Source organism: Stegodyphus dumicola, chromosome 8 (genome assembly GCF_044657685.1).
Source record: "Stegodyphus dumicola isolate Sdum_Otavi_A_Nest chromosome 8, ASM4465768v1".
Lineage (NCBI taxonomy): Eukaryota > Metazoa > Arthropoda > Arachnida > Araneae > Eresidae > Stegodyphus > Stegodyphus dumicola.
Genome location: NC_140775.1, coordinates 136,749,315 through 136,776,461, shown reverse-complemented (window position 1 = coordinate 136,776,461; position 27,147 = coordinate 136,749,315). Strand labels below are relative to the sequence as shown.

The following is a 27,147-nucleotide window of genomic DNA, read 5'->3' as shown; positions in this document are numbered from 1 at the left end:
TAAAAATCTTTCGAATCCTCTTCTTGTTGCCACACCGTAAAATGCAAGTTCTTGTCCTATTATTTATATTTCACGTTCTCTTTAAGTCACGATCTTCACAAGTCATGATCTTTACAAGTCACGATCTTTACAGTGAGTGTTTAATAGCAGTAAGTGGAATCTTGCCACACTTTAGTATTTGTACAAGTTCAGTGTTACCAATCACATGATGTCAAAAAATAGTGTGCTTCTCCAGGAATAGAAAGGTATCCTGTTATGTCTTAATGTTAAAACAATTATTATTAATCTATTCTTTATGATGTATAGTACATTTATGTAAATGTTCATTGTGTTATGCATTTAGATAGTTAGTCCATCATGCTATGTATTTAGATTTCCAGCACTTTTATTTCCCTCTAGGGTTTTCAAACTTGTGAATAATGTCGTCTGATAAATTGAGACTTGAAAAGTTGGGGATATTTGAAGATGAAGATGGTTCTCTTAGTAAGTGTTAGTTGTTAGGTAGATTAATACTTTCATATTCTAAAACAATGTTGCTTAATAATCTGTTTCATGTTTTAAAATATTTTACTAATCATAAATTATTACCTTCTTTTTTATTTTATGAGTTTTGAGACAAATCGTTTTGTCTAATTTATTTGTTTAAGTCAGGGTTTAATTTCTGAAATTAGTAATACCAAAGTCCTATGGGTGACCATAAAGAAAGAGGAAAATAAATAGATAAATAAAATAACTCATAAAGTAGCAAAATAATTAATTAATTAAAAGTCAATAAAATGCAAAAAGATAAAACAAATTTAATAAGTTATTAGGAATTATGTAGGAAATTAATGGTAAATAATTAGATAATAAAAGGAAATACTAGACCTCGTCTTATTTGAGGTTCCTGCTGGAATTACAATTTCACTCAAAAACTAAGAAGTAGCTGAATTGGGTTATGACTGATTCATTCTATTTCCAACACACCAATGAAAAAAAAAAAAAAAAAAAATTAAACAGTTGAAGCATCACTAATGAGAATAAAGAGAATGCTTAAACAGTAAGTATGGAGTATGGAGGAAATTTTAATGGAGAATATGTAGGTATGAAAACAAAGAGAAAAGTGTCCCACAATCTCTGACCATGATTCGTTGCCTGTATAATTCTAGCTGTCAAGCAGAATGTGACAGGGAAAAAAATTTCATCCTGAATCTGAGGGTTAGCTGAGAACAAAGTAACAAATAAATCTTTATCTGCTATCATAATTTCATTGCACTTTCTGAAGAATAAACCTTTGTCATGTAGGTGAAGGCTTTTCTTTCCTTAAAAGTCTCAAAGTTCCAAAATTTGTTTTCCAGGGAAAGAGAAGACATTCAAAAGTTAGAATCAATTATTAATTTAACTTTCTTATTAAAATGAAATTTTTGATATCAAAAAATTTTATGCTGAAATTGAGATTCAGTAACATAAAAAAAGTGCTGGAGGACTCCGATACACTCCAGCTAGAATTACGATATATCTAAAAAATTAACCCTTTGATGCGCGCGATATTATTTTTATAATCTTTTAACTAAAATCTCTAGGAATTGAATATTATGATCTTAGAGACAAATAATATATAAATTAAAAAAATCTACTATTGCCCATTGTTCTGTGGGTGGTGGTCGCAATGTGAAACCACCGTGCGTCTAGGACTTTCGAACCTACCTAGGTAGTAGGGGAAAAAACTTTCCTTTCTCCGCGCGCGTTTCCAATAAATGACGAAAGTGATGAATTTTACAAAAAATGTATGTAAGAATTGCATAATATATAATTTTTTTACATTATTTTTTGAAGTAAATCGCCAGAAAAAATTAAAAAATAAACTTTTATGCCACTTTTCTATAGCAGTGAAAATATAAGTACCTACATAATAAGGACGTTTGGCTAAATGGACATAATAAGGACGTTTGGCTTAAAAACTCAGTAAAATAAGGATAAGAAAAAGACTCAGTGTTTTTTTTTTTGTGACACTGTTCAAAGCATGTTTTGTCATTTTGGTACATGCATGCACGTTTCGCACATGTATCTTCTTCTATGAGATTTCTTCCTTGTGCTACAAAATGTACACTGGCTGGATCTAAATTTGACTGGTATATGTCCAACATTATTTAATTTCTTTTCATCTGGCACATGAAATTTTTGGGTTTTTTTATGTTAATAGGGGGGCTTAGTTTTTTTGGCTGTGGTATATGTATGGATCATTCGTTTCCCATTCATGCTTATTTTATTCGTATTTCGTCCCAAAATTTTCAGAAAATATTTTTTAATTTAAATAAAACATTGCACGATTTATATTTTTAATTATGCCAAAGTATATTTACATTAAATTTAAACCACAGGAAATAATTTATAAAATCACAATACTAGCTTGGAGAGCGTGTTGAGAAAGTCTCTGGAAAAGAAAGACCTTTTTACTGGTGCATGTATTCTTTAGTAATAAAACAGCTCTGTGGTTTTGAAACCCCTTATCTATATCCAGGTAATAATAAACATTCCTATTTGAGAAGCAAGTGAATGCCATTATGAAGAGCACTGGTTTCAAGGCGTGACCACCGAGCCTCGAGAGGATTGTGCGCATCGTGACACAATGCTCTAGTGGTGCAGTGATCGCACCCTGAAACCACAAAGCAAATGCCATACATATAGATGTTTTTTTATATATTAAATTATTGCTATTTTTTATTGTTTATGATAGAAATTATGATGTGCAATGAATAACTTTTGAAATTTAAAGTTGTTTATATTAATAAAAGGAAGTTATTTTGTCTCGTTGAAAACGAATTTTAGAGGCATCCGATTTGAAGTACTAAGACCTAAAACATGTATGATTCTGCAGTCATTTTGTGTTATTTAGAGGTAAAATATCAGTAATCAATTGATTTTTACTCAAAAATTTCGGAAGGAAGAAGAGAAAAAAAATTCAAAAATTGGTGGTTTCAGGGCGCAACCACCGCACGTCAAAAGGTTAAAAAGTACCAGCGTTGGGTTCCAGCACAGTTGAAGCTCTGGTTTAAGTACTTGAATATGTAAATTTTATTCCAGATTTAGAAAACTAACTGTAGAGGAAAGTTACAGATTTTTAAAATAAGTGTGAGAAATTCATTATTATCAGATAGCTTATATGCAAATATAGTATTTGGTTTCCCTTCTCTTTTAACAGTGTGCAGTGTTAAAGTTCAGAATTATATGTTTATAAATTTAGTGGATTATCATTAAAGATACTGATGGTACACCATTAAAGCTATACCACTTAGTGCATTTTCTGTTTTGGCATATTTGCCAGTTGTGATGAGTTTGGTTTGGCTCTTTTCCCAATGATAATTGTCTTTAAAATTATCACTTGTGTGATCATGTTTTTTACCTAATCAGTCTTCCCCCCTGTTTTCAACTGCAATGCAGCTTGTGTCTTTGGATTTGCCAAAAGATGATGAAGCAGCCATCTTGTACCTTTAACAAAGAGACATTCTTCACAGAGTTTGTGTTCTCTCATGGAATTAAAATGCGACTTTAAGCCAAAATGGCTAAGCAGCCTTGTTTCATGTGAGAAAGAAGTATGGAGCACAAACGTGATTTATTAGGTCACACATTCCAATTTCCTTATGATGTCTGGAGGTGACATCGAACAAGTTTTGTGGACTAAAATTTACTTTAATTGAATCACAACATAACAATTAATTGGAATAACATAAGAAGATATATGTCAGTTCCTTGTTATCTTGTCTTAATGTTAAAACAAATAGCTGAAACAAAATTGTAGAAATAAATGAAAATTTATTTCAAAAAGCAAAAAATAATGTACTATATGTTCTTCCTACATAATGGGTTTTTTGAGGATTTTTTTCATGTAATCAGAAAATATTGCTTGTTGCTGTTACTGATCATTCCATTTCAATTGTCTTTAAAATTGTAAATTTAAAATTTAATTTTAAAATTGTAATTTGTATTGAGTCAAAGATGAAGGAAATATGCCAAACTGCAATTGTCTGATGCCAAAAATGTGTAGTATGGCTTTAACTGAAAAGTATCCTAGTAATATAGAATTAAACTATTATAATATTTTCCTGTTAAATATAAATTCTTTCCCTTTGAAGTTGAAATTAATTTTAGAATAATGTAATTTTTTAAAATCTTTTTTTTTTTTGAAATTTTATTTAGCTGTTCTTTTATTGGATTTTAGTATGATTGTTTATTTTTGTGGGTGGAAGATTTCTGTACTTAATTGGTAAATACTATAATAAAGCATAATCTATTAAAATAATGTCTTCCAATTTATGTTCTTAAAACACATAGTTAATCAAAGTATATCATTGCAGTATTTAATCTGTACTATGTAAATCTGAACACATAGCAAAAGGTACAGGTAATAAGCATTTGCAAAGTAGTACATTCTGTAAATATCTTTTTCAACAAAAAAGTTCATTCAGTAAAAATTATTTTAAAAACATTTCATGACTACAACAATGAATAATTGTTATTGTTTAGTATTTGATTTCCTATAATTTTATTATTAACTTGTATTTTGGCCTACATATCAACTTTTATTTTCATTTGAATTGTTTGGTTGGAAATTCATTGTAGCAACCTGAAAAGGGACTCCCCCCTTTTTTTTTACTTTTCGGCTCAAATTTGAACTCTTTACTAACTAAGTTAATTATTATTTGTTTAATTCATTCAAAATTGATGCCAACTGTAAAGGTTAAGATGCCATTATATAATGGTACGTGTTTGCCTTCCAGCCATATATATATGAAAAAAGAGTGGAAACTGATAATCAAAGCAAACCGTAAATTTTGCTATTTTAGTTTTTCTAGTATTCTGAGGCTAGCTTTGCCTTGGCTATAGTAAGAGATTGGCTACAGTCACAGTGTAGGAGCTCAGAACGCCTATTCTAGGCTGTGAGAGTCGGCAGCAGTTTGTGGGCTGCCAGATGTCGCTGCTAGTGAAAAACAGGTCTACCCGACATCCCATATTCTCTGAGTACAGAAGTCATCGGAAGCGCAGGGAAAAGTGTTGCCCCGTCATCAATCAGGCTTGTCCACTTGATGTTCTAAGTAGACAATGGCTTTGTATGTGTTTTCGCCCCTAATTTTTTCGTATTTAAACGAAGAATACGGTCTCTGAATCGGTGGCGAATTTATAGAAAATATGTTGATGCTTTTGCTCTACTAGAAGATGTTTTCATTGCGTATTTCAGATTGCCAAAATTTATAGTTATTTTAATTTGCGATGAATTGACAGAGTATTTGGAGCCACATTCAGAAAACAAGAACGTAATTTCTACTAAAAGAAAGGTTATTTATACTATTCCTGAAATTATAAATTATATGCTTTAAAAATTTAGAAGATAATAAGTTTATCAAGCACATAAACCGTCTTCATTTAATACAAATGTAGACATTTGATAAGCTTCTACTCGATTTATGTACAGCAAGAATTACGTTTATTTTAAAATCTAACAGTTGAATATCATATGAACAAAAAAAGGAATGTCTTTCATTATTAAGCAAAATTCACACTACTGTAAAATAAAAATGAATATATTGTAATATCTTGTTATTTAATAAATAAATATAATTATTGTTGAAGTGGCAACGCCATATTTGTAAAAAACCGTTACTCAGCTACGTGAGATATTGTTTTAAAAAAAAGATTAGGTTTCTGAAGATTTTAACAACTAGGAGTAGTATGAAAATTTTGCCACTTAAGAATTGTATAAAATTTGTCTATCACCGTGTCTAGAAATAAAATTTATGTTCTACTAAGAAGATTGTCTGTTTTGTAAATTACTGCAAAATACATTACAATATATATATATATATATAAAACTATAAAATACCTTTATAATATTTTTTCCGTAGCAGTACTACTACTAGTGTGATACTTTTAAAAATAATTTTTAGACCAGAAGGGCTATTAATTTTGTTTTGCCATTTTGTGGCGTTTCACTTTTCAAATTGTTGCAACCAAATATTATCGCACTGTATTATATTTAAAGAAATTAAATAATGAAGAATCTGCATAAATGTATGAATGTTTCTCGCACTGTGATAAAACAACGGTACCTAGAGCCATGAAATTTTGAATAACGTAATCCTCTATCCTAATACAGTCAGAAGTCGTTAATCCGGACTCGTCGGGACTTCGGCGGACTTTTATAAAATTGCTCTAACATTCTGCAAAAAATAATAAGGTAGATCCAATTTGAAGATTAAGGAACAACGCAATCTGCAACATTAACTGAGATAATTTTAGCTTAGCTTATACCGTTCGTTAGACATTAAACGCGCATGCGTAAACGTATTGTGCGCATGCGCACACGCATATTCGCAGCCGTAAATGTCTTACGCGCACATGTAAACATGCGTCAAGTTGACGCATGCGCAGAAAGTTTGTAGCTTTGATGTCCGGATGATGGGTGTCCGAATTAACGACTTTTGACTGTATAGGCATGTGGAGGCGCAAATTTGGAACTGGGAATTTGTTTTATTATCTATTTCATATTTTGTAAGGCATTTATGAGTGTTTGATTAAGAAACTCAAAGATGTCAAAGCGAGCAAAGGCAACATTGTACGGGGGAGGGATTTTAATCTCTAGTGCGTGAGACTATGTATCAGAAATTCTAAAGATATGCTTTTTTTAAATTATATGATATTACTGTTGAATTGATATTTAATAAATAAAGGTAAAACGCAAAACGTTTAAAAAAAAAAAAAAAAAAGACCCTTTGGGAGTAATATAAAATCTGAAGGCTTTCTTTTTCCCCCCTCCTCCCCCCTTTTTTTGTGTGTAATTTTATTATGTTTTAAAACTGGTTTCTAAGGGAATTTCTGAGGAAAACTGGCTCATATACACGTTACACATGGGGAAAGCCACGAAAATGCCGATGCGGCCAGCTCGTTTGCGAGATTCGCACCTCAGACCAAACTACCTGCATTCAGCGACTCTACCACTCGGCCGCTGATGGGCTTATTAGCAGAATTATACTGCATTATTATTGTATCATGCTATAAAGTAACAATGCTATAAGACTGAGGATTTGTTCATGAAATAGTACTTTTGTAATCTATTAGTATTAAAAAATCATTGTTTCTTTGCAGACTTTAAAAAATATATATATATATACTATTCATAGCAGAGTTCTCACTTTTATATTGTAAAAGAGATATTGATTATTATTAGTTTTCTATTTAATGTGTCAAAACGCTGGTTTGACAAGGAATTCAACTGCAGGAGACCTACACTGATTATTTTTACTTTAGTACTTGCATTGTGAAAATAATATTACTATCTTTTAATTATTTTCACAGAATAAAATCTTTTGAGAAGGAAAAATATTTAAAATAAGCACTTCTTATATATATAAGAAATTAAAATAACAGCAATGTAATATTAAAAAAAAATTATTAGTAATTGTGAGACAAAAATTGCAATACGAATTAATGACACATACAGGATAGATTAGTATATTTTTGGTTATATATTTTATATTGAAAAAATATTTTCTTTCATGTTAATTATAGAATAAATTATTTAAAGTAAAATATTTGATGCATGTGTGATAGCTGAATGCAGCAGCAATCGGCCATACTGTAATAGCGAATGAATTTTATTTCTTTTCCTGAAATAATTTTCATAGAAACAGAAAATAAAAAAAGGAAGAAACATTAAGAAAGAAATATTTTCTTTCTAATTTCTTACTTAAAGAAATATTTTTTTAATATTAATTGTAAAATGAATTGCGTGAAAACATAGTTTTAATAAAACCATGAAAACAACAACAAAGAAAAAAAAAAAAAAAAAAACTTAGTCTGCTATTAGATTGTAATGCAAATTAGTAATCATATTATAAATTTAAATGATTAAAATTTTTTATTTCTAAAATTATTTGAAGTAAGCTTAATTCATTTGCTCTTATCAATTTACTGTTGCTTTAATGGTATCCCACATCACTCTTTATTTCTTATCCCTAAATTCCTGCGTTAGCTTCCCCCTTAAAAAACGGGATTTTCCTTTATAGCATATTCTGCTGCATGTTGATCATACTGTTTCGTGCCATTTTTTTCGAACTACAAATGCAGTGTGTGAATTAGTGAAATAATGGAAGAATATTCCTAGAACTTCAGCCAGCGCGCGCTATAAATTTCATCACTCGTCTGTACTGCGATTGGTCTAAAGCTCCTTGAAGCCTTGTCCCCTTTCAGTAAAGTCAAATAGACCCCCCGCCCACCAACTGAGGACCACGGAATGGCTTTCTCCGATAAGTTGTGATGGCTGTTCATATCGTTTTTTTTTAGTCAATATTGTTTCTCAAGTTGTAGACGGATCCAGTGATCCTAGAATAGGCATCCAGTTTTGAGTGCTGATAATTTTTTCTTAAATATTTTCTAAATTTATGGCTTTTTTTCTGCTTAGTTATTAACTTTTCACTGTAAAATTTCCTGTTTGTATATACATATTTTTTGTAAAATTGGCTCAAAATTGAGTTCTAAAACTTTCTTATTTTGTAAGTGGTATGGTTCAGCAAAAGCAGTAAGTAAAGTTGCATTAAAATAATTTTCAAAACTTCGCATTTAATTTCTGCATTAAAACAGTTAGTAAAGTTTCTGAAAAAACTGATTTTCTTGAATGCCTTGTATTTAAGTAATTTTATAGTTTGACTGCTTTTTTGTTACTGAATTAGTTAAGCTTTAATTATCATAATGCTTATGATAATTAAAGCTTAAATAATTCAGTTCCTAATTTAGAAAACATTTCTTCTTTCATAGTTTAAAATTGCTAGAATTTTGTTGAAATCTGAAATTTCATAAAAGGAAATATTCTCGAAATTATTTTATGGAAACTGAATGCCAAGTAGGTCTCTCTTTTTCGGGGCACGGCTGGCCTTGGCCCACTAGGGCTATTGCGCCGCTGAGTTTAGAATGCCAAGTAAGAATTTCCTTGCCATTTAGTTTTTCTAAATTCCCTCTTATTTTGTATATTTATGAAGTACCCATAAGCGTACATTTTATATTTATGCATATTTTTTAAAAAACTGATACATGATATATTATGAACTAAAAATTCTTTATAATGCCCTTCTCTAAATTTTCCCAATGATAAAGGTGTGTTTTTATGGTTATTTTAGTAATATTAGTTTGAAATATTATTTTGATAATGAGGTCATAAATATAATTTTTAAAAATGAAAATGTCATTAAGGTATTGTAAAAGATTCATAGTATCTGTACTACTAGTTATATTTAATATTGTTATTTGTGTGAATTAAGGTAACAAATATATATTTTCTCTAATTTATATATATTTCCAATAATGCTTCTTAATGTCAATTTTACAGGAGTTGATGATATTGATGCTGTTATTTCTGCACCTTCAGTTCCTGCACTGACTCATGATGTTCCAGAAACTAGATTAGTTATCACTGATCTTATAGTAAGAGATTTCAAATCTTATGCAGGAGAACAAGTTCTTGGTCCGTTTGATAAGGTTTGTATTTTTAATTTATGAATATGTATGTCACAAAAAGAACATTGTTTATATTTCAGTTGAGCAAGCAACTAGTAAATAAAGGGATGAAAAAGGAGCTTATGTTTAAAAAGTTTAAAGGAGCAAATATACTTTTGATTTATTTACAGTATTTGCATGTAATGGATAAAGATTATAAAAATAAGGGTACTTGCATATTATCCCAACCACCTTAGTCGAAGTCACCAAAATTTCAGAATGTACCCAACTGACTATGCAAATAATCATTGTTCAGGCAACCATGTACATAACAATTCTTCAGTCAAGCAGCATTACCTTTTTTTTTTTTTTTTTTGTTGTAGTCCAAGTTTCAACAATTTTTATAGACAAATTGTGATACTTTTTTGCCTTAAACTCAATTTTAAAGTATGTATTTGTGGAATATGGAAGCAAAAGAAAAAAACTGCAGTAAAATGTCTACAGGAATAGAGTACTTTGCCGCAAAATGTCTAATGAGAACAATGTTGAGACATGTTGGTAAATGCGCGCAGTGCTGAGGTTACACTCGATGTCATGTTTGTGCATTTCTCTGACACTTTATGTGAAACCAGATCACTGTGTACATGGAAAGGAAAGCAGAATATATTGAGAAAAATGTAAGCATTTTTTTACATATTTTTAATAATTAAATTTTTTTATTTTAAATTTCTAGTGGTTATTTTCATTTCGTGTTTGATAATGTTTGTGTCTTATAATAAATATCAATAGCTTGTGAATCTTTAAAATGTCACAAAAATTTGCCAAGCTGCACCAAGGAGGCTGTGCTAATATGCAAGTAATGAAAAGTGAATAAAAAGTGTTAAGTAATGAAAAGACAATAAAAAGACTAATAATTTTCTAATAGGCCACCATTTTTTTGAACAGATGATAATTATTAACTTATCTTCTGTTGCAAGCAGAATTATTTACATGCTATAATTAGAAATACTACTTTCACAACTATTTTGGGTTCTGCCAGCAGCCAAGCATTAAAATTTCTGAACATTGGTATCTGTCACCTGGGTATTATTCCAAGTTCATGGGCTGCCTAAATGATTTATTTATTTTTTGGCTTTTCTCATGTGTAATGTGTATACGAACCAGTTTACGATAGAAAGTTCTCCACAAAAGCATCCCTACTCTAGGCAAATATACTAGTATGCTTTGCAATAATGAAATAAACTGAAATCACAAATATTTGTGGTTGACCCCAAAAATTAAGCACTGTTAATAAACGGAACAAGTCTGGAATAAGAATAGTTAATAGAATAGAAAAGGGTAGGTAGGCTATATGAATACAGGAATAGTGATTATGAGAAAGTTTTATGGATCCAAGGTCTAAATTATTTAGTAACAAGAAAAGTGGAATCAAATCATCTTAAAGGATTTCATTCAACATACATATATCATAGCTGCTAACTCTTTTGTTTTATCATTATATATCCCAGTTTTCTGGCATATTGCCGAATTTCCTGGTTCTTTTTAGCATTTATTGAATTGACGAAACTCGAATTGTGCAAATTTCATCCTCCATCCCTGTTGCTATTCAGGATAGTTTTTCTTATTATTTTTTAGCTGATATGAATTATAATCTATTCAGGGTTCGTACGGTCCTTAAAAGTCCTTAATTTTTCAAAAATGATTTTTGGTCCTTAAAAGTCCTTAATTTTGCTCATTTGACATTTCTTATCATTTCTAATGATTGCCATTCTAAGTGTGAATTGCGATTTCTCATGAATATGGAATTAAAATTACACGGCTCTTAACCAATCTGTTGGCGGATTTGCGTTGCAAACGATAAAAAACAGTTAGCTACCCTAGGACGAAAGTATTGGGTGGCTGATTGGCTATTTACCCAGTCTTTCGAAACAGGTGTTATCCATAAATTTAGGCAGATTGTGATGAAAGCGTGAAGCCGGAAGTTCTTTAAGAGGTGAAAGTGATGATGAAGGTGCTCGAGGAAAAAAAATTGGGGGATTCTGAAAATATTTGCCAAAATTAGAACAATCCCAACCTGGAAGGCCACAACCCCTCCAACGCCAATAGGAACGAGATGACTGGAAAGTGCATTTTCAATAAACTGTGGCTTCATCAAGCTGACTACAAGGACTGGATATTGCTGAATGACAATCCTTAAAAGCTAAATATAGTCTTTGTCTGAAACAAATTGAAATTTCTAGAATGGAAGAGTCAGCGCTGAAAATTCACATGAAAGCTAAGTTTCGTTTTATCATTTCAATTTGTTTTTACACGATTTTGCTTACCTTAATTTCTGTGTTTGTTTGAATTAAGCCATAAATTAATTTTTGATCACTTTCTACGAAGTTTATTTATTTATTTATTTATTTTTTGCACATATATGTATGGGATATTGGAATTATGAGTTTATTTCTGCAGAGAGTCTGTTATCGATTTCGCGGGAAATCTGTTGGCTCCATTTTGATTTTAGGTCGCCAAAGGCGAATTCAGTAACGCTAGCCAAAAAAAAAATCTGATGTGTACACCACATGACTTCCTTGTACGGAATATTAAATTATACGCATTTTTTCTTGCATTTTATTTAAACTTATTAGATTGAATTAAACCTACTTCGCTGACAGCGCATAAACCACAATAGAATAAATGCATTCTTTAAAATTCACTTTGTTTACCACAGCGACACTCTGGCACTAGGTTTACTTGACAGTATTATATTTCATTCATATTATAACTCAGAATGCACAAAATGTATATCATTTAAAGAATTATCTCATTGTTGCCACATGTTCTATTCAAATACTATAATAAAGCTAGAACTATGTATAAAAGAAATTAAGCAAACAAAACAAAAAAGAAACAGTTTTTCACAGACGATTGAGTATTTCTCGTTTAATTAATTAAGTTCTCACTTTGCGAGAAGGCAAAAATACATAAAAACTCAAAATATCTATATTAAAAATTACGAAGTAAATCTCAAACGCTTATTTCCTCGAAAAAATTCCAGAAAGAATTAAGCATGATTTAATTGGCAATAATAAATGAATGCGTTATCTTTGTTGTTGCGAAGCTAAGTTTCTCTAGATTGGCAACAAATCCACTAGTCTCCTGTTTCAAATGTAAACATCAACGGCTGCCATTAAAAACCGGCTTAGCAGCAATTAAACAACTTTAAAATTGTTGATAATTCTAAAAATATTGCACACAGATTTACTAAAGGTGTAAAATCCTTAACCGGAAGATAAAAACAACATAGTTCAATCATTTTTAAAGCAAAAAATGTACAATTTACAAACATATAAGAGTAAAGAAACTGAGATCACTGAGCCGGGTAACAGAGTGGATATCTATATAAATATATTTATATACGTTTGGTGCGGCCGATTGCAACCAAAATACGAGGTGCACATCTACATGTTATAGCAGTCCTATATACAAAATTTCAATGTTCTGAGGCTACTTGCTTTTGAGTTATGCGAGGTACGTACATACGTTCGTACAGACACCATGAAAATTTCTCTTCAGAATTAATTTTAAAGCAGCTTTATAATTTTTTTGAAGGAAAAGAGTATTTTATTCTGTCCTTACGTACAGATATCACGCAAAAGCATAGTTAAATTGCATTCAATGGCAGTCAAAATGGATATTTTCGTTGAAATATGCTGCCTGAAACTTTTCACGATTATAATACTTCCTTTTTACTTTGTACAAGGAAGTAAAAAGTGAAGTTCGGAAATACGTTTTGAAGCTTCAGTAGACAATTAAGTATTTGGTTTAATCTTATGTGCAAGGTATCCGTTGCATAAGGGATTTGGCTACTTTTGGCGACTTTATGATAAGCATTAAATGGGACATATACGATGGGTAGTTAAACGGGTCATTTTGGTGTTGGCAATAATTTTCAAAATTGCACCAAGGCTGCACCGTACTAGAATTTTACCAAGTATTTTTATAAAAGGAATACTGCTTTCAGAAGAATGTTATTGAATTTTAATATCACATCAGTTATCCAAATAGTTGGTCGATATAAAATTTCATTGTGATAATGATTGAAATTATCTTTTGTTATTAAGCTAATTTCACCTATTCATAACTAGAAATTAAAATAAAAGCTAAATCCTGAATAAAAAGTCAGTGTTGAAATGATAAAGAAAAAATAAAAGAAACGGAAGATTACTAAATTAAAAGAAAATGACCGATAAGCGGAATGGTTGCTACACGGAGAAAACGTGTTCATGGTATTGCCAATATTGCATTCTTATGGCAATTTTAGCGATGTAACGGAATCTGCAGGAATGCTTACCTAGAATATTTCGCGATGTCGCAATTTTTTATCGATATAGTACATTTTTTAAGTGTTAAAATATAATGCGTAAGAAAAATTCATACATTTTTGTTTAACAATAAAACCAATTATTGCAGAATTTTTATGTTTGCTCCATCATCTGATAGATAAAGAAATAATGTTTTAATTAAAATTTTCTTCTGTGAAGTTCTGCTTTTACCGATGGTTGCAAAATATCCCAGCAGTTGAAAGAGCCATTGAAATTTAGGATGACTTGCTACTATACATTATAAAAGTTGAAATGGGGCAGTTTAAAAAAAATTCATTGAAATCCATCTCAAATATTTTGGAGGCAACTAAAAGTAAAACATTTCTTATAAAATTAAATTTTTTTTCCTCTCTCTGTCAAAAATATTATTGCCTTTCCTTGAATATTATCAAAGCGATAAACCACTTATTCCCTTTTTTTTTGAAGATATCTTAAAACTTGTAAATGATTGCTTTTAGCACTTTAAAATTTTGAAACTAGAATATTCAAAAATAACTAAATCAGAAAATCTTTATAAATTTAATTTAATGATCCAAATTGTTATAATGATAAAAGTAAAGTTTATTTGAGCAGTTAATGATTGAAAAATGCCGCAAGAAGGACATTTCTCAAGCTGCAAGTTTTGCATTGAAACAAGGTCAACAATGTGTCTTAACAATGGTACAACACTTAATGGCTAAATGTCCAATAAATTATTCTCTTATTCGAAATGTATCTTGTATAGACCCACAGTTGATGGCTAAATGTCCAGAAAAAGCTCGGAACAAAATGAAAATAGTTCTAACGGTATTAGCGCGGAATAAACGTGTTTTACAAGATAATTGTGATGAAATTTTGCTGCAGTTTGGAGAGATTCTAGACAAAGTAGTTAAGACAAATTTACATGAATTTTCTACTTTTGATCCTCAAAATCTATCTCTTGACACATTTCTCACTTCTTATTTTCATGATTTTCACTATTCTAAAGTATGGAAAATAGTGAAAATGATTCTTATCTTGTCACATGGACAGGCCTCTGTGGAAAGGGGCTTCTCTGTAAATAAAGCAATTGAAATTGAAAATTTAAGTGACTCATCATACATTTCTCAATGCACAGTTTTTGATTACATAAAATTTTCTCGAGGTATTCTTAATATCGAAATTAATAAAGAAATGAGATCAGCAGCAGCTTCGATAGATGCTTTTAGCAGATGAAGCCGAGACCAGCAGGAACATTGATTTGTTTATCAAAGCAAATGAACTTAGAAGAATATTTAAAGAAAAGGAAATAGACATAAATAAATTAGATGTTAAAATATCTGAAAAAATTTCAGATTTTAAAAAAGTATAAATGTTTTGTATCTTTTATTGTATAGTTTATTATTCTAGTATCTTTCAAAAAACCAAAGAAATAAATTGTATGTTTACAAATCTGTTATTTTAATCTGCAAAATATTCTTACATTGCAATTGTAATAGTAGTTGACTGTGTTTAAATAAATATCAAATAAGTTAAATAATAATCATGTAAATCTCTAAAATATCTGTGGCTGTTATTAGTGTAAAATACACTTATACATGTTTTTTAAGAAATTATGTTCTTAATTTAATGTTATCTACTTCATAACTTGTAGGGAGTTAGTTTAATTTTTAAAATTGTTTTATGTTAAGTATTAAATTGAATTTAATAATAGTGCATAATACACACTTCTGTTAGTTTCATAAATGGATAATTGCTTTATTCTATTCATTTTTTTTTGTTTGTTTGCTGATAGGTCCTTAATTTTTTCTTTGATGGTCCATAAAAGTCCTTAAAAGTCCTTAATTTTCATGTAAGGAAATGTGTACGAACCCGGTCTATTGTAGACATTAGGAGAACTTTTTATGAAATTTCATTCATGTTTAGTTCCTGCTAATATTTGTTTTTATTTTTTTTAACATAAATAAGTGATATATTATTGAGCTTATTCACATAGCAGTATGTACACTGTGCAAAAAAAAAGGGGGAGACAGTTCTGTATCTCCCTTTCTACTGGAGCGATTAGCAAAATTCAAATTGCATTTTTCGTGTCTCGAAAGCACAGCATAGCATATACATTAGATTTATATATAGCATTGTTCTAGTATAGGTATTTTGATACAAAATCTGACATTTTCAGAAATGGCATGTCAGTTTTTTTCCATATTTCAATTCTAGGACTCAAATTATGCCTGAATGTTAAATTTTTAAAATTTGGTGCAAAATTTATGGAAAAATTCATCTTGAATAATAAAGGCTACATAGTTTTATATACACAAATTCTATATCATTTTTTTCAGTTTGCGCCAAGAATAATTCATGTGGCGAACTCCTTAATATATGGAAACCAATTTTCCTTTCCCTTTTTACATTTACCTTTCCCTTTATATTTTCCTACTTTCAAATAATTTTATCAAAGTGCCTAATCTATATTTGATGTTAGTATCGCTTTCAACAAATATACCAAATTTCAAAACGCTCCAATATATAAATTCTCATATATCTTTGGAAATTTTGATTAAAAAACTCCTTTTTTTTGTAGGTAATCATAGAAATACATCTACTTTAAGATGCTGGTAAAAATTTTATAGATTATAATTCAAAAATTTTTTTGAAAAATTTATAAAAATTATTTAAAAATACTTTAAAAATAAATCATAAAAAATTAGTAAATTTTATTTAGAATGAACCTAAATTTTGAAATGTGAAAGGACGAATCAAATAAGTGTAGTAAAAAGAGATTAATAAATATATACAAAATTCAATTAACATGGAGGGATCAAATTTTGAAAGGTAATGATTTTAAAAACTATTTGTGCGATTTTTACAAAACTTGGCAGTTTGGCATAATTTCAATTGTAGAATCGAAATATGGGAAAAAATTGGCATGTCATCTCAGAAAGAGTCTGATTTTGTGTCAAAATAATATAAAGAACAATGCAAATCTAAAACATATTCTAAGTGACGCTTTCGAGACATGAAACACAAGTTGAATTTTGTCAATTGGAACAGTAGGACAAGAGGTATAAACCTATTCCCCCCTTTTTTTTTGGCATTTAATGTACACACATTAACTATTAATTTCAGTTTCAAAGTATTTAAAAATACTTTGATATATTAAAAAGCTTAACTTCTCTTCTGAGGATTTTTTCAGAATAAAAGAGTGAGAAAATTACGAAATGAAATTAATTAAAGAATATGAAATTTAGAATATCTAAATATGAATGTATTTCACATCAAAATCATATTATAAATAATTGAATAACCTGAATCATGCATCATAAGGTAAATTTAAGTCAATTTCTAATCCTTTTGAAATGGTGCCACTGTGTAATGTGAAATAATTTCCAGTTTTTCATATTTCAAGGCCTGCAGCTGTTCTATATCTTATTTCTAAATTTTCTTAGAATCTGTATCTCTCTCTTAAAAAAAAAATAAAAAAAATAAAAAATGCTTATTTGTTATCATGGTTGGATTTCCTTATTAATTTACATTATGTCCCTGACATGTTGTGTTTTTGCTTCTAATTTTATGGAAGTGTATGTGTGATGGTATGTTATAAGAAATAATAAAGTTTATTACTAATCAAAAATGTGAAATAAAAAAAATTCCAATCAATTTATGTTCTATAAAACATACATTAGCAACTGATTTTTATGCCAAGTTATGCACAGCCTTGGGAATTCCCTGTATTTTTAAAATTGAAGGATTCCGCTGTATTTCTAGACCTACGGGATTCCCAATGTGTAACGATGAATTAGGAAATAGCCAGGGAATCACCAAAACCGTGATTTTAGGTGATTTCCAATGCAGCTGCTATAAAATACCAAAAATGTTCCCTCTGGTGTTATTATAACTCGCCACGTTGGACTGTTGCATTTGCATTAACTACTCAGATTCGTAAGTGATAGCAACTGTCAGTTCTTATTCTCTGGTTTTTTATTTTATTTTTTTTTAAATTTAATTTCATAGAGGCATTAATTTTTGTTGCTACTTTTAAGTTACTTTCGTAAATTTTATGAGAAAAACAAAAAGCTCGTTAATTTCGTGGAACCCTTGAGTGATCCTCACAGAACCCCAGGGCTCTGTGCAACACAGTTTTAGAAACAGTGGTGCATTGTGTAGCTTTCATTGAATACCTTTACCATTTTGTAGAGATTTTTAAAAACTATTTTTTATTTAGAATTTTACTGCAATTGTTGGACCAAATGGAAGTGGGAAGTCAAATGTCATCGATGCTTTACTTTTTGTGTTTGGTCGCAGATCACAAAAGATACGTTCCAAGAAAATTAGTCAACTAATTCATAAAAGTGAGCTTTATCCAAATTGCAACAGCTGTTCTGTTACTGTGAATTTTGCAACTATAAAAGATGAGGTATGTATTTTTAAATAACAAAGTTTCATTTCCATTGAAAAATAAACATATATTTTAATGGCATTGATCTTTTTATTATAAAATGTATCGGATATCTAGTATACATATATAGACTGTAAATGCCAAATATTTGGCTATAACTGGATTTAGTGATTATTTGGCTAAATATCTGGCATGTTTTATATGCATAAAAATTTAAAAATTTGAAGGCCTTTAATGAATTTTTTTAATTTAATGGTACTGAGTAATGGCAGAAGGAATTGCCTATCAGAACCTAGATATATATTGTCTATGTGTTTTTGCTGTGTCGCTATCATCTATTTCAAGTGCATTCATTTGGAGGTAATTTCTATGATTAAAAATTTCATATTGCAATCTCATCAATATTTGATTCTGGGAGAAAGTGATAAAAATAATTTTATCACAGGTCCCCCCCTTCTCTTTAAAGTCCAAATGGGTTGTTAGTCTGGAAGCATAATTTTGTGTTGTGTCATTTTTTCATTCAAGTCTGTTTCCATTCATCAAAATATGAGACATTTATCAATCTGTTATTGATGAACAAACTAAGCTATTTAAAAGCAATAAATGCAGTTCTTAAAAATTTTTTTAATTTTGAATTACTTTACAATAATTTTTCTTTTGAATTAGATTCAGTTAACTAAAAATGCATTTAAATCATGATATACCTAATTAAAAACATTAAATATCTTTATAGTTACATATTTTTTCATTGTAACCTGCTGTTTCACTTTTCATTTGAATCTGTTGCCATTTCCAAAAATCTGTATATTATTAAAAAAACTAAACTATTTAAAAGCAACGGCTGTTCTTAAAATAATATATATATATATATATATATATATATATATTTTTAACTTTTTGATCTGATTGATTTAAATGAAAATGAATGTAATTCATGATATATCTAATTAACAACATAATTTTTTTTATGGAATTATATCTCATTATATATTTTCTGTATATTCTTTTAAATATACAGAAGCTTGTTCCCCTGTTAGTCTAAATGCATATTCATTTAATATCGTATAAATTACTCACAGTTCCACCTGTGCCATGTTATCAATAATTCTACATATAAACTATACGAAACTTAAAGGGCCATTTTAGGTAATCATTAAAATCTGAACAATTTCAGTTTATTTATTTATTCATTTAATTTGTGTGTGTGTGTATGTTTTAGATAGTTACATTTTATGGGAGGGGAACTTGTAGATTTTTATGTCATTTGAGAAGAGAACAAGCATTGTCAAGTAATATAATAAATAATATCAAATGAAACAAAATAAACATAAAACATTGGAGCTGTTTCATGAAAATCAAAGGCATTTAATATCCCCATGTATGTGAGGAAAGAAATTAATTAAAAAAATTTCCTTTCGTTTATTTAAGCTGATGTTGTAACTGAAACATTTGCTGATTTTTCATCACATCTTTAGGTTTCCTGGCAGATCACCAAATGTCCTGGTTTTTAATTTTAGTTTCTACTAAAGAATATATTTTAGAGCGATTGAATTAATGAAACTTCTACAAATTCCATTCCTTCACTTCTACTGATTTTCAGTATAATTTTTTTTGTTAAATTTTATATGAATTATCTCAATCTTCTGTAGACATCTGTTGAACTTTTATGAAGATTTAACTGATTGTAAGCCAATTAATAATTGCATTTAATTTGTTTTGCATCAATAAATAATTCATCACTGAATTTATCCACACCATAGTATATACCAGGGGTGGCCAAGCTCCTTGATAGTCCGAGCCATTTTTCAAAATTTGAAATTTTTCGCAAGGCGCAATTAAATACGTATTTAAAAGGTATGCAAAAAAGGTATTAATTTTTTTTACAGAAATTATACTTATTGAAAATATACAAATAAAAGTATAAAATATGTGTATTGGATTTAAATATTAAAAATTAAACACATTTATTTTACTTTTGATAATTCTTTAAAATTTGTTGAATAATTGGTGACAGCACTTCTCAGTAATTCTTTGAGATGCTGGTTAGTTAATACTGATTGGTGTTTGGATTTCATGAATTTTAAAGTGGAATAAAATTATTCACATGAGTACGTTGTTCCGAATATTGAAATAATTCGACAAACAGCCTTTTTTAATTCGAAATACTTTGATTCTGGTACAAATTTCCAAAATTCAGTAATCGACGTAGACTTATATTTTAATTGTAGAGCTTGATATTCTTGCATCTTTATTAATTCTAATTCTCCAGATGCTTTTTGGGTCATAATTATATTAGAAATGGAAAACTCACCTTGAATTATGTTAATTTCAAATGGATTCAGAAAAAAATGAAGAGACAATTTTAAATATTTCAAGTCTTGAAATCTATTTTGGAATTCCGTCAATATTCCTTCTAGCATTTTTATATACTCGTTGAGTTTTTCTTGTTTAATATTGGAACAAACTTTTTTAATTCGAGGAAAATGACAAAATGTTTTATTTTTAATGTCCTTTTGAAAAAGTTATAATTTAGTTTGAAAACTAAATATGCACTATGAGAGGTCTGATATTATTTTATCTTTCCCCTGCAATTGTAAATTCAGTGTTTGCAAATGTTCCATGACATCAGTCAAAAACATTAAATCTTGTAACCACTCTGAATTCTGAATAGGTTATTTCCTTTTCTTTTAGAAATGCAGTTATAGGATCAAACAAATCTACAAATCGATTCAATATGTTGTATCTAGATAACCGTCTAACAGTGGAAAAGAAATTAATGTCATTTGGAAGTTCTTCGTCCTTTAATTCTTCAAGGAGATTTTTGAATTGTAGATGATTTTTTGCATTGGTGCAAATGTAATTTACAATGTGTAACACTGTTTTCATAACATCAGGATATTTTAAATATTTTCTAACGAGATTTCTTGGTGAATTATGCAGTGAATTGGTATGAATTATGGAATTTGAGAGTCATCTCTTAAAAGCCCAATAAGATATTTTTTTTTACCCAGCCTTGCTGGAGCTCCATCAGTTGCAATGCTTACAAGTTTATTAAGAGGCACATCAAAAGTTTTCATCGTGGAATCTTCTTTAACAACGAAGTCAGGTGAAACAAAACGTATGAAAACCGCCAGTTGCGGAAGATCTGTAATATCTTTCGATTCGTCAAGATCTAAGCTGAATACAATACAATTCTTTAAATCATTTTAAAATTATATTCAAGAGATGTATTAATTGCAGTTATGAATCATTCAGTTGTGTGTCTTGAGATGGGAATTTGTGAAACAACTTTGTGCAATGCTGCATTATGTTGATCTAAAACTTTTAAGTACATTTTTTAAGTTTTTTTAATAAACTCTCCCTCTCAATATGGGCCTTTTGCACGAGCAATATTCCAGGCAATAATAAAACTGGCTTCCACATTATTAGCTTGATTGCTAAAGGTCATCAAAACTGACTGTTGTGTATTTAAATTTGATTTTAAAGAAGCAAGTTTATCTGATCTTAATCTGGAATTTGATGGATTATTAAACTGACTATAATTAGAAAACTGAGCATGATTGATTTCATAATGTCAACATAAATTGCTATCTTTATAATTTTTGACCGAAGAATTATAAATAACATGTAATGCTTTTCTGTTATTGTCAATAAAAAAGAAATTATCCTCCCAATCATTATTAAAACTTCTATTTTCTTTTTTTATTTTCGTTCTCTATCATCATATTTTTAAAAGAACTGGAAATAAATAAATAAATTTAGAAAAATACAAATTTTGTGTTATTTAAACAATAACAACACGTGTTACATACCATGAATAAATTCACGTCTCATAATTCATGAGGCAGTCGAAGGGGAAGAAAATCCGATGAACAGAACTGTTACGCCACTGTTTATGTTCGTCGTACATTTTTTGATGAGTTATCTCATTCTTAACTTGGACGGAAAGGAAATTTGTTACAACGTTGCACTTAGTCTTTCATATTTGTTGTCAGTAATTTAAAAGACATTTTGAAACACAAACGGAATGATAATAATTTTTAAAAATATAATAACACAAAAATGAAAAGGGAACTCGGGTACATTTATCGGGAGCCACAAATAATCCTTCAAAGAGCCGCAGGTTGGCCACCCCTGGTATATACATTAAACATTAATTTTATTTTCCTTATGGTAAAAAATACATTCCTAAATAAAAGCTTTTCTTCCCTACTCTACATTTTCTCAGTACAAATGTGCAAGAAAATTATAAAATGGGCATTTTCTTGTTTTTTCCCATGTGTAATGTGTATATAAGTCAGTTTTCCGTAGGAAGTTCTCCATGAAGGGATCCCTTACCTTAGGCAGATAGGCCTCTAGGCTTTGCTGTAATCTCATAAACCAAACGAAACCACCACAGAATCAATTTTTAAGTAGTTAACCTGATTATATGTTATAAGTAAAACATTGAATTTATAATTAAATATTAACATGTTTTACACATAATCACATTCTAAATAGTTCTATAACCTGATTATACAATATTAGTACTATGCATTGTAAAGCGAATTTAAGTCAGTTTAGACGTCTTTTGAAATGACATCATCACATTTGAAATGACACATCATCATCTATCAGATTCTTCCTAGTTTTTCATATTTCAGGGTTGATAACCATGTGATTTTAAAATTTATGGGAGGGTTTTATTTTTCATTTAGTAATTAGTTTATCACCTGAATTTTTTCTTATCTATCTTTGTGTAGTTTGTTACGGTTTTAGATTTGTTGTAATATGTTTTAAATTTCATTTTAGGGTGATAAATATACAGTGCTTCCTGATTCAAGATTTACGCTTTCAAGGACTGTTTTTTCAAATGAAACTTCCTATTATGAAATATGTAATAAACGGGTTAGATTTTCAGATCTGCAAAGTACTTTAAGTGCATATGGAATTGATTTGGTTCATTGTCGTTTTTTAGTATTACAGGTATAAAAATCTTTTCCTTTCCCTTTATATATATATATATATATATATATAATTTATCAAGCAAAGCAGTAATAACAATTTTGGTCAAGAAAACATCTTGCGCAATATGCTGCAAAATAAGTAAAAAATAAAAATTGTAGAAAGCTCGCCTAAAAGTTACCAAGAGCTGCTGCTCCAAAAGGTTAAAGACGTTTTCAAAAATTAATACACATGAAAAGCAAATCATTAGACATGTAAAACATAAATACAATAAAATTAAAATAAAATTAAAATTAAAATTAAAATTAAAATTAAAATAATATATATATATATATATAATTACATTTTATATGTTATTAATAATTTTTAAGAGGAAAATTTTATCTTCCGTTATTTAATGAAATTGTTATTTTATTTGCAATTTTTCTACCCAAAGCTTTTAAATAAGCTTCTTAAGTTTTGTGAGAATTATTTTGATACTTGTTTTTTATTGGTACTCACTAATGCACAAGTAATATTTCAGCACTTTTTTTTTGGGGGGGGGGCGTCTGGTGGATATTGGGTGCAGTGCATTCTAAATACCATATGGTAGATTTTTATTTTTTGTAACTTGTAGTTGGTGCTTTCATTTGAGCTGTCATAAGCAAACAAAATGATGACGTGTTTCACCCTGCTAACACTTATTCCTCCATTTTGTGTGCTCCCACATGTGTTGCATTGTTGGCATATGGGCTGCAGTCTTGGTATCAAAATTGACATTAAAATAATAAAAAGACACATTACGTTTCAGAGTTGCGATTTTTGACCTCTCTCCCGCCAACCTGATTTACAATATATTTCTCCCGACTTTTTCTTATTCTTAAAATTCATGATTTTTATGGAATTTGGCTTAATACTTCGTTATATGAACAAACAAACAAACAAAAAAAAAAAAAAAAAAAAAAAAAAAAAAAAAATAAAAAAAAAAAAGGATTTTGGATGTCTGAAAGCAATTGAATTTTCTCTAGATTATATCTAAAACAAAACCTTGCGAATCAGATGAGAATTTCTGCTTTGTGAGTGAGAGCATACGTATCCAGAAGCGTTGTTCTATAGTTCTCCAGTAGTCATCGAGCTCCACTGTGTGTCATCTGGCATATATTACCCAATGAGCACAAAGTAAGATCAAGGCTGTTATTTGGATGTTCTTTAGTTATTTCGTTCATCTTGTCCCAAGTTGTGCGAGTATACGTGCCTTTGGGAAATAGTTTTAGAAATTATCATCTTTTGTTATGTCTGCGAGAAAGGTGAAATACTCGTGTACGTTTCAAAAATCGTACACAGTTGACTTTCCTTCCATTATTTCCTCATCAAAATGTAATAAATTTGCGATGTGTACCATCTGTCGTTGCGATTTTTCGATTTCGCATGGTGGAAGGGCGGATGTTCTCAAACATGTGCGTACACAAAAACACAAGGACAACATGAGTTGTTTTGAAAAAAATGAAAAATTAATTTTTTTCGGAAACAAAGGACCAAAAAGTTATTAATGCAGAATGTCTGTTCTCTACTTTTTTACTGGAGCACAGCGTGCCACTGAATGCATCGGATCACGCTGCAGCTTTATTTAGAAAATTGTTTACCGAAAGTGAAATCGCTAAGAAATACTCAAGTACAAGGACCAAAACTGGTGCAATTGTTAAAGAAATGGGTTTGAAAAATGAATCTTGAGTTATTGATTGCAATAAAACAGCTTCGTTCTGCCTCTCTACAGATGGAAGCAATAATACCGATTCAAAACTGTATCCAATTGTTGTTTCTTTTTTTAATACAGAGTCATCAGAAATTGAGTGCAGTTTACTTTCTGTCCCCACTTTAGAAGGACATTCGACAGGCTTTAATATAGCACAGCTAATTATTAAAACCTTAAAAGAAAATGCAGTTCCTCTGGATAATTGCTTAGCACTTGGTGCTGATAATGCACCGGTAATGGTAGGCGTGAAGACTGGTGTTGCAGGCATCTTAAGAAAGGAAAATTCAGATTTGCAGATTATGAGGTGTACCTGTCACCTCTTAAATTTAGCAGCTGGAAAATGGGCAGCTTTTTTACCAATAAATGTGGATGAACACATTGTTGATATTTATTATTATTATCTTGAAAGGAGTTCTAAAAGGAAGGGAAAATTGAAATAGTTCCAAAAGCTGCATAATTCTGAAATGAGAAAATTTTTGAAACATGTTTACACGCTGGCTGTTTTTAAAGAGATGCTTATCTAGAATCCTCGATCAATGGAACCCACTTCTTGCATTTTTTAAAGAAGAATTAAATGCTTCGAGAGTTAAGATAAAAGGCTCTATTGAAAGTTATAAAATACCTAAAGTATGGAGATGTAGTTACTACTTCCATTGTTAAAAATAGGTTTGTGAAAAATAAAGTAATTTCTGCACCATTCAGCAATTCAACTGGCAGTTCTCAAAATAATACTGCAAAATATAAGCGTAAAGCTGATACAGATTTCTCTCAAAATAAAAAAAATTGCTCAACACACAAAAACATTTTCCAATTACTGTAAGTTTATCTTGTGAAGAACAAATATTTATGTTTTTTTCTTCAGACCTTAACAAAGCTTTTTGCTTTTTTTTACAATTCATTTTGCCATAATTTGATGTGTTTAACACTTCTACAAAGCAGAATTCTATTAATTCATGTTTTGCAATCAATGATTTATGATCTGTTTAAAGACATGTTATCAAAGTTTGTAAAATCAGTCTGTGTTTCGTCTTGTAATTCTATATGTGATGTGATTTATGGTGAAATAGAAAATCAGAAGAAAGATGAAGATTTGGTAATAGGAGCTGCAACTACAAAAGTAGTGGAAGAACTTTCAGAAGAAGACAAAAATAAGTTTTATCTTCATGTTAGAAGATACTTCTGTTGAGTATGTGATTATATACTACATAAATTTCCAGTCAATGATGAAGTGATTTTGCATGCTAAAGTTGCTGATGTTTCTGCTCTAGCAAATGCATCTTTTTCTGATATAAGGTACTTTTTGAACAGATTTTCTGTGTTACTTCATTTAGTCATGAAAGATGATGATATTGATGTTGCCATTGATAAATATTGCAGTCGCAATTTTGCAGTTACAATTAGAAAACTTGGATGAAGTTATAAAATCAGCTAGGATTGTCACCCAGTGGAGTTTAATTGGAAAACTGAAAGGTGGTGATGGAATTTTAAAATATAGTAGTGAACTGTCTAGAATTATGTTGGCCATCTTGACAATTCCCCATAGTAATGCAGAGTGTGAGAGGATTTTCAGTGTTGTTGCGAAAACGAGGACTAAATTTAGATCTAATATTAGTGATGACACATTAGAAAAACTTTTATTTAGCGAAAGCAGGCCTACGTGGCAATTGCTATGAACAAAATTATGAAGTTTCTTAACGAAAGCAAAATCGGCCACTGTTCATAAGATTTGTACGAAAACTAATTAAAGTGTCTTTTTTTTTCTTAAACGATGTAAGTAATAAAATGTTTTTTATGTGTAAGGTATTTTTATGTTGGTTGCATTTAAGAATTTTTAACTATTTAAAGTTAGTTCATTATTAAAAACCATATTTTTATCATTTAAAAAGTCTTTTTAACATTGTGAAAAATCTCCTGATTTTTGAGTGTCATAAGTTGGCAAGTATGCAATTTATTTTGATGTGATTTTGTTTAAGAACTAAGTAGCGAAATACAATTGAATTTCAAAGACTAAAAATGTTTTTCTTTCTAACTCTGATTTAAAAAAAAATAGAGACAAATTAAGCTAAGGAAAACTAAAATGCGGGAATTTATAAATAACTCCTTCACTAATTAGTTTATTTAGCTAGATGATATTACTGTCTTCAACAAACTATTTAAAAAAAAAAAAGCGGTAAGACAACAGTAAAGCTTTCATATTTTATCCTTGGAAGGATTTTCATTTTAATTTATGGCTTTTTATTAAATTATATTTTATAGCAGAAAATATGAAAATTGTTTCATTGATA

The 27,147-nt window shown here is 29.5% G+C and overlaps 1 protein-coding gene across 2 annotated transcripts in view; it reads left to right on the top strand.

Moving 5' to 3' along the window:
- Positions 1–27,147, top strand: part of LOC118203882 (structural maintenance of chromosomes protein 4-like) — a 233,953-nt gene that overhangs the window by 21,816 nt on the left and 184,990 nt on the right. For both annotated transcript variants that reach the window (XM_085822460.1, XM_085822461.1), the window contains exons 2-5: positions 400–483; positions 9,356–9,504; positions 18,013–18,204; positions 22,978–23,151. In XM_085822460.1, the coding sequence (XP_085678586.1) occupies positions 420–483; positions 9,356–9,504; positions 18,013–18,204; positions 22,978–23,151 (579 nt within the window). In that variant the 5' untranslated portion in view covers positions 400–419. The remainder of the gene's footprint in view (positions 1–399; positions 484–9,355; positions 9,505–18,012; positions 18,205–22,977; positions 23,152–27,147) is intronic.